Genomic DNA, 16104 nt, shown 5'->3' with positions numbered 1-16104 from the left:
ACCAGAGTTACTGGCCTGACAGACTGGAGAAGCCCTGAGAGTATGGCCTCCAGACACCATTTTAGCTCAGTAATGAAGTCACTCCTGGGGTTTACCCTTCAGCCAAAAATTAGACAGGTCCATAAAACAAGTGAGACTAAATGGACACACCAACCCAGGGGCAAGGACTAGAAGGCAGGAGAGGACAGGAAAGCTGGTAATAGGGAACTCAAGGTCCAGAAAGGAGAGTGTTGACATGTCGTGGGGTTGCTAACAAATGTCATAAAACAATATGTGTACTAACTGTTTAATGAGAAACTAGTTTGTTCTATAAACCTTCATCTAAAGTACAATTAAAAAAAAAAAATCTGCTAATACAGAGAACACCCATTGTGGGCCCACATTTCTTGAACTGCACTTTGGTGTCAGCCATTAGTTCATATGGAGGAAAACAACAAAATAAACCAGTTCTGTGAAACGCATCATTGTGACAACTCTAAGGATATGGTTGATCACCCTGTTCAGTACCATGCACTTATGTTAAACAGTATCTTCTTTAGTGGGCCTCTCAAAAACAATGAGTATCAATCCATCTGAGAATCAAGAAGTGTTTTACTTTCCTGAGGTCATTCACTCATTCAACAAATACTTAGCCTGGGACTAGACCGATGTCCTTGCCCTCTGGCCATGGGCACCAAATTATGCAATTAACCAGGATTCCCATTTACACTTCTAGAATCCTTAGTAGCAAATCTTTGGCCCAGCCAGTAGCAAATTCATAGGACTTTGTGCCATACATTTTCAAGACCCACTCATCTCCTCTTTATGGTTCCTTTTGTTCCACTTTCTAATTTATCTTATTTTGGTATTTTGAAAGCTGTTTTGATTTTTTTCTGAAAAAAGAAATGAAATATGTAAGATAAGACAATATACATATATTTTAATTTATTTTTGCTCTGATTACAAGTTTATTTTGCTCTTTAAAAAATTCTCATAAAAATTAATTTTTTGTCATTTAATAACATTTTATTTTGATATTACATAAAAGGATTATAAATGTTACATAAAATTGCTTGTTTTGATAATTTTTTCCTCCTAGTCTACTTTTTTACAGTTCATAAGCACATAGAAATTTTTCAAGGAGACTTAGGGAGACAGCAAGGAGGGCATACAGCATTACTCAGGGCTAGTTTCAAGAGCAATTGTTGTGAAAAAAAAAAAAAAGAGCAATTGTTGGACACACTGGTAACACCTAAGACTTTTTGCTCAGTGAACAGTTTTTTTTAACATTTGATAATAGAAGAGTAGGAAAAGGAAAATAAAAGGTCATGGGTACAATATCTAAAGTTTTGAATAAGTATATTAAAGTGTAAGCTCTTTGCTCACAACATTCCATGTTCTTAAAACAGGGCACCAGTCCTTCAGAAAAATGTCATTTATTCTATGTGTCAGATACTCAGTATATTCTGTGTGTTAGACACTCAGTAGATGCTCACTAATTAACTGGTAAAGAAATGAATAAATTAAACCTATATTAAAGCCCTGATATTGAACTATAGATATGTCTACATTGTACATAACGATTACCCAAAAACCCATTGCCATCAAGTCGATTCCAACTCATAGCGACCCTATAGGACTGAGTAGAACTGCCCCACTAAATTTCTAAGGGGTGCCTGGTAGATTTGAACTGCTGACCTTTTGGTTAGCAACCTTAGCACTTAACTACTACACCACCAGGGTTTCCAACATTATACATAAAAAATAAAAAGATTTAAATAGTACTGTATTTATATGCAGTATATTAGAAAAAAACAATCTTGTTGGGGATATCATAAAATGATCAAGAGATACAGTTTATTTTTATTTTAATCAATAGCAGTGATTGTATTTTACATCAAAAATGACATAAAAATGAAGTACAGCACTATCAATATAATTTACTAATCTACCATATTTTAATCTATTATATAATACAGAGGTAACGTTTTAATAGATGTTACAAGATATACCGTAACATCAATTATTCCTTAGGATTTTAAGAAATATGGCTTATATATTAGGCTTAGTGAACAAAAGTCTCTAGCAGCTGCCTCAAAACTGATTCCATGATAAATTTTTTTTAAAAATTGAAGTCTGAATAGCATATAGAAGCCTAATGTCTGTATTATCAATAGTTAATTTATTTCCTGCTAAGTAGTTCTTCAGGTCTAGTCCTTTTTTTCTGACCAGAGCTGTGTATTTCAAGGAGGAACAGTAAGACAAGCAGGATCATATATCTTTATCATTTCATCCCAAGCACAGTCAGCCACCTACAACACAAAGTAAGAAGAAACATATTTAGATGTATATAAATATTCGAAATTGGCAACAAAACCTAAGTCATTCAGAGGGTAGTAGATTATCCACTAGTCAACATATTTTTAAATAGGAAAAACACAGGGGTCAGTTTCTGATAAAAGGTCCCTTTTCCATTTTTAAAATACATTTCAGGAATTGTTTCTAATTGAAGTTGCCTAGAAAGACTTCCCTCCTACCCCAACAAAACCAAATGTGTTGCCATGGAGTCAACTGTAACTCACAGCGATCCTGTAGGACAGAGAAGAACTGCCCCAAAGGGTTTCCAAGGCTGTAATCCTTATGGAAGCAGACTGCCACATCTTTCTCCCTTGGAGTGGCTGCTAGGTCTGAACTGTCAACTTCTCAGTTAGCATAGCAGCTGAGCATTTAACCACTGTGCCACCAGGGCTACTTCCATCCTACCCTTGAGTGACATAATTTCCTACTTCCAGACATAATTGTTGTAAAAATGCATTCCCATACTGTTAACGAACACACCTTGCTAGATATTGTGGTGATACAGTAGAAGACAAAGTACAGCTCTAGCCCTCAAAGAACTGCTCACACAAGTCTGAGGGTGGAAAATGCTCTAATAGAGACACTCTGAGAAGGGAATACATGATTCCAGCTGTGAGACAGTGTAAGAAGACTTCACAAATGCTGTGGCATTTGCACTGGCCCTCTGGAGGAGGCAGACATGGGAGGTAAGTCTAAAAATCCATATAAAGACACAAAGAGGACTAAGTCCATGGTGTTCAGGAACTGTGGGTTAAAAAGAAAACTTATCGGGTATAGCAATGTCTCAAGGTCAAGGATTAATATATAAAAACTCTACTGTATTTCAGTGATAGAATAATATCCATACGCCTACAAGGACAACCAATTAATATGACTATTATTCAAATTTACACTTTCTTTTTTCTTTTTCAAATTTACACACGGAACACTAAGGCCAAAGATGAAGAAATCAAAGATTTTTACCAACTTCTGCATTCTGAAATTGATCAAACACGCAATCAAGACGCACTGATCATTACTGGCGATTGGAATGCGAAGTTGAAAACAAAGAAGGACTGGTAGTTGGAAAATATGGCGTTGGTGATAAAAATGACACTGGAGATTACATGGCAGAATGATAGGATGACTTTTTCACTGCAAATACCTTTTTCAACAACGTAAACAGTGATTATACATGTAGGCCTTGCCAGATGAAATACACAGGAATCAAAATGACTACATATGTGGAAAGAGATGATGGCAAAGCTCAATATCATCAGTCAGAACAAGGCCAGGGGCCAACTGTGGAACAGGCCATCAACTGCTCATATGCAAGTTCAAGATGAAGCTGAAGAAAATTAGAACAAGTTCATGAGAGCCAAAGTACGATCTTGAGTATATCCCATCTGAATTTACGGGCCATCTCAAGAATAGATCTGATGCATTGAACAATAATGACCGAAGAGCAGACGAGCTGTGGAATGACATCAAAGACATCATACATGAAGAAGGCAAGAGGCCATTCAAAAGATGGGAGAGAAAGAAAAGACCAAAATGGACGTCAGAAGAGACTCTGAAACTTGCTGCTGAATGCAGAGTAGCTAAAACTAAAGGAAGAAATGATGAAGTAAAAGAGCTGAATAAAAGATTTCAAAGGGCGGCTTGAGAAGACAAAGTAAAGTATTATAATGGCATGTACAAAGACCTGGATTTAGAAAACCAAAAGAACAACCTTGCTATTTCTCAAGCTATAAGACCTGAGGAAAAAAATCAAGTCTCAAGTTGAAATACTGAGAGATTCTAAGAGCAAAATACTGAATGATGCAGGAATCATCAAAAGAAGATGAAGGGAATACAGAGTCACTGTACCAAAAAGAACTGGTCAACGTTCAACCATTTCAGGAGGTAGCATATGATCAAGAACCAACGGTACTAAAGGAAGAAGTCCAAGCTGCACTGAAGACACTGGCTAAAAATAAGGCTCCAGGAATTGATGGAATACCAATTGAGATGTTCTGAAAAATGAAAGCAGTGCTAGAAGTGCTCACTGGCCTATGCCAAGAAATTTGGAAGACACCTACCTGGCCAACCAACTGGATGAGATCTATGTTTATACCCATTCCAAAGAAAGGTGATCCAACTGAATGCAGAAATTATAGAACAATATCATTGATATCACACACAAGTAAAATTTTCCAGAAGATCATTAAAAGCAGTTGCAGCAGTACATTGACAGGGAACTGCCAGAAATTCAAGCTGGATTCAGAAAAGGACATAGAACGAGGGCTATCATTGCCGATGTCGGATGGATCCTGGCTGAAGGCAGAGAATACCAGAAAGATGTTTACCTGTATTTTATTGACTATACAAAGGCATTTGACTGTGTGGGTAACAAATTATGGATAACACTGCAAAGAATAAGAATTCCAGAATACTTAATTGTGCTCATGAGGAACCTGTACAGAGACCAAGAGGCAGCTGTTTGAATAGAACAAGGGGATACAGCAAAGGTAAATAAAGAAAACAATAATATAAGATATAAAGATCTTATGATCAATCATCAGTTCATTAGGCGAGATAAGTTTTTCCTAGCCTTGACTATAAGAGGAATATATAATATGATTCCGTTATAAAAATCATTCAATGCCATATGAGTGATTTCACAAAAGACACAATATCTTTCTTTAGGTATTGATTTCTCTTTCAATCTCATTTAAGCCAAAAGCATACTATTTAATTGTAGTTACTGGAGGCACTGCCATAGGGCAGTGGTTCTCAAAATTCAGTGTGCATCAGAATTGCCTGAAGGGCTTGTTAAGCCACAGATGGCTGGGCCTTATCCTCACCGCACAGTTCTCAACCCATGGCAGCGTGAGCATCGCTAGCATCACCTAGGGTCGATCCACAGCCTGGGATCTTTAAACCAAGGTCCATGGACCACTGGTGAGGAGCATCCACAGGAGGGCTTCAGGAAGTCCATAAATGCAACATTTTATGTACATACACTTTTTTTTTTTTTTTTGGATCGGGGAGAGAACCTCTAATTTCCTTCAGATTCTCAACACCAAAAAGTTAATGCAGCCATTCTCTGGCTGCCCATCATAATCACCTGGGGAACTTTCCAGTATGCAGTCAGGATTGGGAACCTCTGGCCTAGAACACAATGGGTATCAACAGTCTTAAATGAACTTTCACCATGCAAACTAAAGATGGAGCTATTTGGGAGTTCTTTATGTGCAGGGACTGTTTGTTGCTGACTAAAAAGAAATTCAAGATGTATCAGAACTCACATATTTTTCTTAAGGAGGAATTCTCTTCCTTGCATGAGGAGAAAGGAAAAGAGATTAATTTGCACTCATCTAATGGAAAACACTTTGTGCCATATTTTCACAAAGTTTAATTTATTTAATTTAAATTTACATTTCAAATCTGGTAGTTTGTTATGTGGTAGGAAGACAGCAAGCTGGGAGGAAGATTAAGAAAGAAGAAACACGACTGAACTGTATTTAAACAGAAACACTGACCCTACCTGAAGCATTCCTAAATCAAAGTTCATGAGTTCTAAATGGGCTTAGGTGGTTTATATATTAACCCACAGGACCAAATAAAGTAAATAAAGATAAAACAAAACAAAATCTGTTCTACAGGGAACAAATGGGAGCAAAAGCTTTCAGGCTTCAGTGCTGAGCACATTACAATACTTGAACAATAAATCAGTCTCTATGCTTTATGACAGCTAAGAAAACAAAGCATGGTGGATAACAGTTTGTTTTCTAACAATAATCACATATGTACATAAACAATTTTCTGCAACTAAACTTGAATAGCATTTTTTTTTAGAGTTAGGGACTGCATCCTGCTCAAATGTGTATTCCTTGTGTTTGTATATCTTTAACAAATGCTTCTTGAATGAATGAATGAATCTGTGTATGACCAATGGTTTCCTCCTCACAAGACTTGTTGAGTAGAGCCTCACAGATGGTACAGAGCTCCTAATCATTGTGAGGTCAGAGATCTGGGTAAAGACAACAGGTTATACATATATATATATGGGATTTTTGAGTATTATGAATATCACTTTGAGATGTTTCACAGGGGATTCCTTTTACGTCCCGGGAGCTATTAGTCAAATATACTTCTGTACTACAAGGCTATCCAAAACATAATTCATACATACATGCATATACATATATATGGATACATACATACATATATATATATATATATAAATGAACAAATATTTACTGGGTGCCTCCTCTGTACAGAAGCATGCTGGGGATACTACAGTAAACAAGATGGCCATGGCCTCTGTCCATGCCTCTGACTCAGATCTTAAGTCCAATGGACAGACAGACAAGTAAGTAGTCAACTACAATACAGACTGATATGTACAGTGATAGAGGAATTATGGGGTCCAATAAAGTAGGTAACCAAAACCAAAAAACCAGTTGCTGTGAGTCAGTTCTGCTTCATGGTGGCCCCATGTATGTCAGAGCAGAACTGTGCTCTATAGGGTTTCAATGTTAACTTTTTGGAAGGAGACTGCCAGGCCTTTCTTCCAAGGCATTTCTGGGTGGACTTGGACCCAGCAACCAAGCACTTAATCACTGTGCCACCAGGGCTCCTTCTGTACCACTCAGGTACTCCTAAAAGTAGGTAAAATCCCAAACCAAACCAGTCACTATAAAGTTGATTCTGATATAAATTTGGGGAGTGGATGCTTTCGGGAGGAAATTTTATCTAAATTAAGGTCTAAAGTTGGAGTATGCCTCAGCTAGAAGAGCAGTTGTTGTTGTTTGGGGGAGGAAAGGGCTGGAGAGAAGAGAAGTGTTTCAGCCAGTGGAAAAAATAAGATCAAGTGAAGAACTACAAGTTCCAGCTTAAAGGAAACTAAATTGCTTTATAAATCCTCTGGTGAACTTTATCTTTTGAGAGGTGGCCTTTTTTCTGAATATCCTCTAGGTTTCTTGAAGGCTAACTGCCAAGGCTTATCTTATCTGACCCTCTTCCCTTACAGTACGAGTACACATGTGGACACTGAAGGGTAGGAGACTTCAGGCTCCACCTTTCTGCCCAGGAATATTCAAGTGGAATTATATTCCCTAAGCTGCAAGTCCCCACTGCAATACATTCCATCTCTGTGCCCTTCTGACTTTCCTTTAACCTGAGATCAAAATGTAAACTTTTCATTAAAACTCATAATTATCAACATTATAGGAAAGAAGACTGTGTCAAAATGTTATTTTTTCTACTCAAAATCAGAGTACTTTATTATAATAATATAATACAAATAGTCTTTTTTACTTGATGTAAAATTTGAAGAGAATCTTCATTACTATTTTTAAAAGCTGCTATCTTCCAGGGGGAGCCCTGGTGGCACAGTAGTTAAAAGGTCAGCAGTTCAAATCCACCAGCTGCTCTTCGGAAACCCTATGGAACAGTCCTACTCTGCCCTATAGGGTCACTATGAGTCGGAATCGAATTGACTGCAACCGGTTTATCTTCTAGGGTAGTGGAAAGTAACTACACTCACAGAGTAGGATTCCATATAAGTTCTAGTTTTAATTACTTTGCTTTCACTTTTATACAGCAAAATAGGTATTTCTAAGCTTTAAGAGTAAGCACGTTAAATAGAAATATGAATTACTTGCTACTGAACACACTTCAATTCCTTTAAAACACATGATGAAGCACTCTTAAAATTGAATAGAAATTTGTTATCTATTAATATGGCCTATTAATTTCTAGGTAGAGATACTGTGTATACATCATGATATCACACATGGAATGCATAAAAGCAACTGTATTAAGCAAATACTTCAGCATCTTATGCTAGATATTACAAAAGATATTAAAGAGACCAACCCAGCCAATAAGGAATTTATAACAAAAAATTTGTCACTGGTGGATCAAATAAGATTTGATCTAAAACATCTTCAATAATAATCGTCCTATAAATGCAGATTTCAGAGAAGAAAACATTGTTAATGAAAATGCCAGACTTTAAATACATCTGTAATTTAGAAAATGAATTTATATTCTTTAAGTTTACAAATTCTCTCCATGTTATTAAAGTGTTTACACATGCCACTGATAAGGTAATTTATCTCAAATGATTCAATATGGCTGCTAATATAACAACAATTCCTACTGACCCATTAAGAGATTTACTTCATTGACAAGTTTTCCATTTCCTATTTATTACTATGCTCTTTTCTCTCAATTTCATTGGCAACTGCTTTTGCCATTGGGAAACCTGTTCAATCTAATGTAACCATCTGTACGAAATACGGCCTTTTTGAACCAGAGGAATAAGCAGAAAGATGTAGAGAGAATGAAAAAAATCACTAGTAGTCAACTTTAAATTTTGAAAAAGCAGCCCAGTCATTATGCTGCAGTGTTTTAAATTATGGGCTAAAGAAGCATGTTTGATTTACTCTATCAGCTTACAACGGAAAGTGACTACAGAGAATATGTTTTATTATGTTAACCATAATGGAATTTATGCAAAAGTAAGGAGGGAGTTGACCAAGCATTGAAAACAATTCTTTTCATTCATTCATTAAATATTCATTTAGCATACGTACATCAGGTAGTTGTTTTTATCCCCTGGCACATAATTGGCACTCAAATATTTACTGAAAGAAGAGTGGGAGAGACAGAGTAGAGAAGGAAGAAGAACTGTCCTGGACTTTGAAAGGCACAAAAACATTGTATAGACAGAGGTAGAGGAGAGCAAGTGAAACAGTGGCAAACCTACGGAGATGACAAATTTTAAAATATAACTGGTATGCAACAGAGGGATTACATAGAAAGACGAGAAATAAAATTAGAAAGCAGTACAGACTATACTGAATCTTGAAAGCAAGACTAAGAATTCATACTCTACCCTGAAATTAATGGGTTGCCAGTTGAATGTTGCTGAACAAAGATGACATGATAAAAATGAAAATTTAACTGTGCTAATTTGCAAATTCCCCCACGTGTCTGTCAATTTGCCATACTGTGGGCTTGTGTGTTCCTGTGATGCTGGAACCTATGGCACCGGTGTTCAGATACCAGCAGGGTCACCCATGGAGGACAGGTTTCAGCTGAGCTTCCAGACTAAGACAGACTAGGAGGAAGGACCCGGCAGTCTACTTCAGAAAACCATTAGCCAGTGAAAACTTTATAATAGCAGCGGAACATTGTCTGATATAATGCTGGAAGATGAGCCTCCAGGTTGGAAGGCACTCAAAAGATGACTGGGGAAGAGCTGCCTCCTCAAAGTAGAGTCGACCTTAATGACGTGGATGGAGTCAAGCTTTCGGGACCTTCATCTGCTGATGTGGCATGACTCAAAATGAGAAGAAACAGCTACAAACATCCATTAATAATCAGAACCTGGAATGTACGAAGTACGAATCTAGGAAAATTGGAAATCATCAAAAATGAAATGGAGCGCATAAACATCGATATCCTAGGCATCAGTGAGCTGAAATGGACTGGTATTGGCCATTCTGAATCAGACAATCATATAGTCTACTATGCTGGGAATGACAACTTAAAGAGGAATGGTGTTGCATTCATCATAAAAATGAACGTTTCAAGATCTATCCTGAATTACAACATTGTCAGTGATAGGATAATATCCATCCGCCTACAAGGAAGGCCAGTTAATACACCTATTATTCAAATTTACACACCAACCACTAGGGCCAAAGATGAAGAAATAGAAGATTTTTATCAGCTCACTCGTCTAGGCCAAGAAATATGGAAGACAGCTTCCTGGCCAACTGACTGGAAGAGATCCATATTTATGCCTACTCCCAAGAAAGGTGATCCAGCCGAATGTGGAAATTATAAAACGATATCATTAATATCACATGCAAGCCAAATTTTGCTGAAGATCATTCAAAAACGGCTGCAGCAGTATATCGACAAGGAACTGCCAAAAATTAAAGCCGGTTTCAGAAGAGGACGTAGAACCAGAGGTATCATTGCTGATGTCAGAGGGATCCTGGCTGAAAGCAGAGAATACAGAAGCATGTTTACCTGCGTTTTATTGACTATGCAAAGGCATTCAACTGCGTGGATCATAACAAATTATGGATAACATTGCGAAGAATGGGAATTCCAGAACACTTAATTGTGCTCATGAGGAACCTTTACATAGATCAAGAGGCAGTTGTTCGGACAGAACAAGGGGATACTGATTGGTTTAAAGTCAGGAAAGGTGTGTGTTAGGGTTGTATTCTTTAACCATACCTATTCAATCTGTATGCTGAGCAATTAATCCGAGAAGCTGGACTATAGGAAGAACAGGGCATCAAGATTGGAGGAAGACTCAATAACAACCTGCGTTACACAGACGACACAACCCTGTGTGCTGAAAGTGAAGAGGACTTGAAGCACTTACTAATGAAGGTCAAAGACCACAGCCTTCAGTATGGATTGCACCTCAACATAAAGAAAACAAAAATCCTCACCACTGGACCAATGAGCAATATCATGATGAACGGAGAAAGGATTTAAGCTGTCAAGGATTTCATTTTACTTGGATCCACAATCAACAGCCATGGAAGCAGCAGTCAAGAAATCAAAAGGCAGATTGCATTGGGTAAATCTGCTGCAAAGGACCTCTTTAAAGTGCTGAAGAGCAAAGATGTCACCCTGAAGACTAGGGTATGCCTGACCCAAGCCATGGTATTTTCAATCACATCATATGCTTGTGAAAGCTGGACAATGAATAAGGAAGACCGAAGCAGAACTGACACCTTTGAATTGTGGTGCTGGCGAAGAGTACTGAATATACCATGGACTGCCAAAAGAACGAACAAATCCATCTCAGAAGAAGTACAGCCAGAATGCTCCTTAGAGCCAGGGATGGCGAGACTGCATCTCACATACTTTGGACATGTTGTCAGGATGGATCAGTCCCTGGAGAAGGACATCATGCTTGGCAGAGTACAGGATCCATGGAAAAGAGGAAGACCCTCAACAAGGTGGATTGACACAGTGGCTGCAACAATGAGCTCAAGCATAACAACGACTGTAAGGATGGCTCAGGACTGGGTACAGTGTTTCACTGTGTTGTGCATAGGGTCACTATGAGTCGGCACCGACTCGACAGGACCTAACAACAACAACAATTTGCATATTATTCCATGGACTGCCAAAAGAACAAATAAATCTGTCTTGGAAGAAGTACAACCAGAATGATCCTTAGAAGCAAGGATGGAGAGACCACGTCTCACATACTTTGGAGATGTTATCAGGAGGGATCAGTCCCTGGAGAAGGACGTCATGCTTGGCAGAGTACAGGATCAGCGAAAAAGAGGAAGTCCCTAAGTGAGAAGGACTGACACAGTGGCTGCAACAATGGGCTTAAGCATAACAATGATCGTGAGGGTGGCGCAGGACTGGGCAGTGTTTCATTCTGTTGTACACACGGTCACTATGAATCAGAACCGACTCAATGGTACCTAACAACAACAAATTTGCAAATTAAAACTCGTGTGTAACTAGTGTGGCAGAAGGTGAAGGGTCAGAGTGGTTAAAGAGTACCCAAGAAGTGGATGACATAATTCTAAAAAAAGAAAAACTCATTAGGAGGTGTGTCTTAGTCATGTAGTGCTGCTATAACAGGAACACCACGAGTGGATGCCTTTAACAAAGAGAAATTTATTTCCTCATTGTGAAGCAGGCTAAAAGTCCAAATTCAGCTCCAAGGTGTGGCCTTCTCAGCTCTGGAGGAAGATTCCTTGTCCTGAAACTTTCCCTGGTGGAGGGACCCTGGGTCCAAAGGACATGCTCTGCTCTCCGTGCTGCTTTCTTGGTGGTATGAGGTCCCCAACTCTCTGCTTGCTTCTCTTTTATCTCTTAAGAGATGAAAGGTGGTACAGGCCACACCCCAGGGAAACTCCCTTTACACTGGATCAGGGAGGTGACCTGAGAAAGAGTGGTGTTACAATCCCACCCTAATCCTCTTAACTTAAAATTACAGTCACAAAATGGAGGACAACCACACAATACTGGGAATCATGGCCTAACCAAGTAGATAGACACATATTTTGGGGGGACACAATTCAATCCATGACAAGGTGTCCTGCAAAAATATGTGATATCAATCTGGCTGGGCCATGATTCCCAGTATTGTGTGATTGTCTATCATTTTGTCATCTGATGGGATTCTCCTATGTGTTGTAAATCCTGCCTTTGTGATGATAATGAGATGGATTGTACTGATGAGATCTACAAGATTAGACCGTGTCTTAAACCAATCTCTTTTGTGATATAAAAGACAGAAGCAAGCAGAGAGACGGGGGAGCTGATGCCGTGAATTTGGACTTCTAGCCTACTAGACTGTGAGAAAATAAATCTCTCTGTGTTAAGGCCATCCACTTGTGGTATTTCTGTTATAGCAGCACTAGGTGACTAAGACAGGAAGCAAACACAGTAGTATCTGTAGTAAATGGGAAGGGCCTAAAAAAAAGGTGAGCAATAAGAAGAAAATGTACTTTGTTGCAGGAACACCATATGACCTCATTTATTCCAGTCTTTTTTTTTAAAGGACCCTTAGTAAAGTTCTTTAATTTTCTTCATTTAGAAGCCTGCACATTGTGTATTAAGTTTATTCCTCTATGTGTTACACATACATACACACAAAGAGTTGTTGGCATGAAAAGGTGATTTTTCCCATTTTATTTTCTAAGTGGTGATTGCTAATATCTATTCATTTTTGTATATTTATTTTTAGTGACCTTGTTATTGAACTCTCATTATTTTTAGTAGTTTTAAAGTTGATGTTCTTGGATTATACAAGCTGACAATCACAGGAAGTACAAATAATAAAATTTTTTCACATTTTAAAAATATTTATATTCCATCTTGTTATATTATTAATCGGCTATAATTTTGAAAATCATGTTGATTAGCAGTGGTGATGATGGTAATTATCATCCTATTCCTGCCTTTAATGGGGCCATCGACGTACTTCAGGTCAAAATCAGTTCCCATCAAGTTTATTCTGACTCTTGGTGGCCCCATGTGTGTCAGAGTAGAATTGTGCACCATAGAGTTTTCAATAACTGATGCTTAGGAAGGAAGTCGCCGGGTCTTTCTTCCAAGGTGCCTCTGGGTGGATTTGAACCACAAACCTTTTGGCTAACAGCTGAGAGTGTTAACTGTCTGCACTATCCAGCATCCCCATCTATTTCAGGTCAAGGACTAATAAAATCAGATTTGCACTATGGAATGCTTTCCTTGGAAGCAGCATAGAGAATCAGAAGAAATGACAGAAGGAGTTTAGAGACAAATCAGAAGATTATCGCAGTAATCCATGGCAGAGACACTAATAAATGTTTATCTTAGGCAGCAGAGCTAGAAAGGCATGGACCAGACTTTATAGATGTTGAGGAGGAATAATTTATAAACTTGAGGCCCAACTGAATTCAAGGAGTAGAGAGAGATAAGAACACTAGGATGACTCCCAGGTCTCTAGTTTAGCCCCTCTATGTAAACAACTGACCAGGTTAGGAGTGCTGGAGGAAGAGCAAGACATCTACTCAGATCATACAGTAAAGGCCACTGGATAAATGGGCTAAGCATCACTAGCACAGAATTAAACAACAGCTTCAAGTAGAAGTTGCAAAAAAGTAAGAAGGATAAGAACTGAATGTAGGAGAATATCTACTTTTAGAAGGATGGTAAGGAAGAAAAAAGCCAAGGAGACAAAGACATTCAGCAAAGAGGTTAGAAAGAAGACATTAGCATAGCAGCCTTGAAGTATTAGGAGGGGAAGAGTTTTTTGAAAATATCAAAATTATATACCTAAAGAAGAATGAAGTCTGAGAAGGTTTTCATGAGTTTACTGGTGACTTTTTGGGCTTAGCTTCAACTGAATGAAGAAAGGAAGAGTGTAAATTTTGAGAAAGTAAAGGCCACAGGTAAATCTACTAATTCTAGATGTCTAATTATAGAAGGGAAATACAGTTTATTAGAAGCAAGACAGGACAGTAAAATAAAGGCTAGCCCTGCAGACCTATGAAAATAGAGAAAAGAACTAAGGATAAAAAAAAAAAATAGTGAATAACTGAGGAAATAGACATGGGTAAAGAAGCTAGTGAGGAAATTAGTAACCCACTGAAAGGAAGGGAAAAAAAACTGAGACAGAAAATAAATATTTTGAGGTGACAGAAATGGAAGAAAATGGTTATTCCTGAGAATCCCCTAATGTCTAGAGTGTTAGTGATAGTTTAGAAGGTTGAGAAAAGATTATTATAGAGAATGAGCTAGAAAACCAAAAAGATTTTAAAGGTAAGTTGAGTAGAACCAAGAGCCCAAATGACATTTTTTAAAAGATAATTTGTAGTGTGCCTACTCAGGGTGTTTGCTTGGTTTTAAGAACCAATGCTCTGAGGTCTAGAGAAAAGAAAGTGAAGAAGAGGGTGGGGTGATTCAGGAATGGGAACCTGAGAGGCAGAGGCAGCCGAGGTTAGGATGTCAACAATTTTGTGAAGCTACCATGGAAGGGTTGTCTACAGAGTGCTAAGGGCACTAGACACAAGCTAAGCACCGTCCATCTCAGGAGCGCATCGAGATCCCACAGAGCTGGGCCTGGGAAATATTTCATTGCTGGAGGAAAATAACAAGTGCTCATTATATAATTTTAAACTAAACCACCACACAATTATGAAAGCATCAAAGGGGAAACAGCAGAGACTAATGCTTGAGGACACTGAATGCTTCTGGCATATGTTTCTTTCAACTCTAGTCTGTGACAGATGTAAAAATATTACCTGAAACAAAAGGTGACCAGGGCACAGATACCCTAGCTACCACACTGGCAGTCCTCTTCTAAAATCTAATTTTCCAAACTCATACTGAGAATTTAAAAATATTTTTATCTACTGTCCATCTTTAAACCTGATATCTGAGATTGCAGGACTAGGGATATGAATAAACCATGAGCTGAATTTTAAAATGATACCTAATATTTTTTACTAAAACATCAAGGAAGTCAAAGATACTTAAAAAGAAAACATCTAAAGGACTTGTTAAAATCAGGACTAAAACTAATCATCTTCCACTTAAACAAAATGAAACCATACAAAATTTCTTCTGTCCTTTGTTAAGGAAAAATCTTTATAGTACCCACGTCCCTTGCCTGAACAGACTAGAACTTTACTCATTAAAGATTAGGTTTACCAAGCATTTTGGGAGCACTAGAAAAGAAATTCATGTATGTAGAGTAACCATAACTATGAAATATGCACTGTGAAAAAATAAACATACAGATAAAGACTCAAAGAGTAGTTACCTTTGGGAAGGAGGGAGGGGTAACATTTGGGAGGAAGCATAAGAGGGCTTCTGGGATTCTGGTATTGTTCTATACCTTCGCCTGGACGGTGGTTACACAAGTATGGTCACTTCTTGATAACTTATTGAGCTGTGCACTTAAAAAATGTGCGCATTTTTCAATACGTATGTTATACTTTGATTAAAAGAATATATTAAAAAAAGGAATGAAAACAAACATATGAATACAGTATAAAAGAAATTCACTTTTGGAGTGGTGGGAGTAATCTTTTCCCTTTCCTCTAAGTGTAATTTCCCAAATTTTCAACATGGAAAAAAGTTAAATAAACTTCATTAAACATACGGAGCTGATATCTTCAAATGAACTGATAGCGTCTACTTTAAGAGAGATTAAAAACAGAAATAACTATCCCCCACAAAGAATGTGTAAAGCTGTGTAAACCTGTACTTAGCTTATAAATACTAAGCTACCTAAACTAAATATCAATG

General features: G+C 37.8%; 1 protein-coding gene across 1 annotated transcript in view; it reads right to left on the bottom strand.

Annotated features, from left to right (window-relative positions):
- Positions 1-940: 940 nt before the first annotated feature.
- PEX7 (peroxisomal biogenesis factor 7) overlaps positions 941-16104 on the bottom strand; it is a 115299-nt gene continuing 100135 nt past the window's right edge. The window contains exon 10 of the mRNA XM_049901899.1: positions 941-2291. Within this exon, the coding sequence (XP_049757856.1) occupies positions 2223-2291 (69 nt within the window). The 3' untranslated portion in view covers positions 941-2222. The remainder of the gene's footprint in view (positions 2292-16104) is intronic.

The sequence above is a fragment of the Elephas maximus genome, chromosome 1 (genome assembly GCF_024166365.1).
Source record: "Elephas maximus indicus isolate mEleMax1 chromosome 1, mEleMax1 primary haplotype, whole genome shotgun sequence".
Taxonomy (NCBI): domain Eukaryota; kingdom Metazoa; phylum Chordata; class Mammalia; order Proboscidea; family Elephantidae; genus Elephas; species Elephas maximus.
The sequence above is the reverse complement of the archived record's forward strand: the minus strand, read 5'-3'. Positions and strand labels throughout refer to the sequence as shown.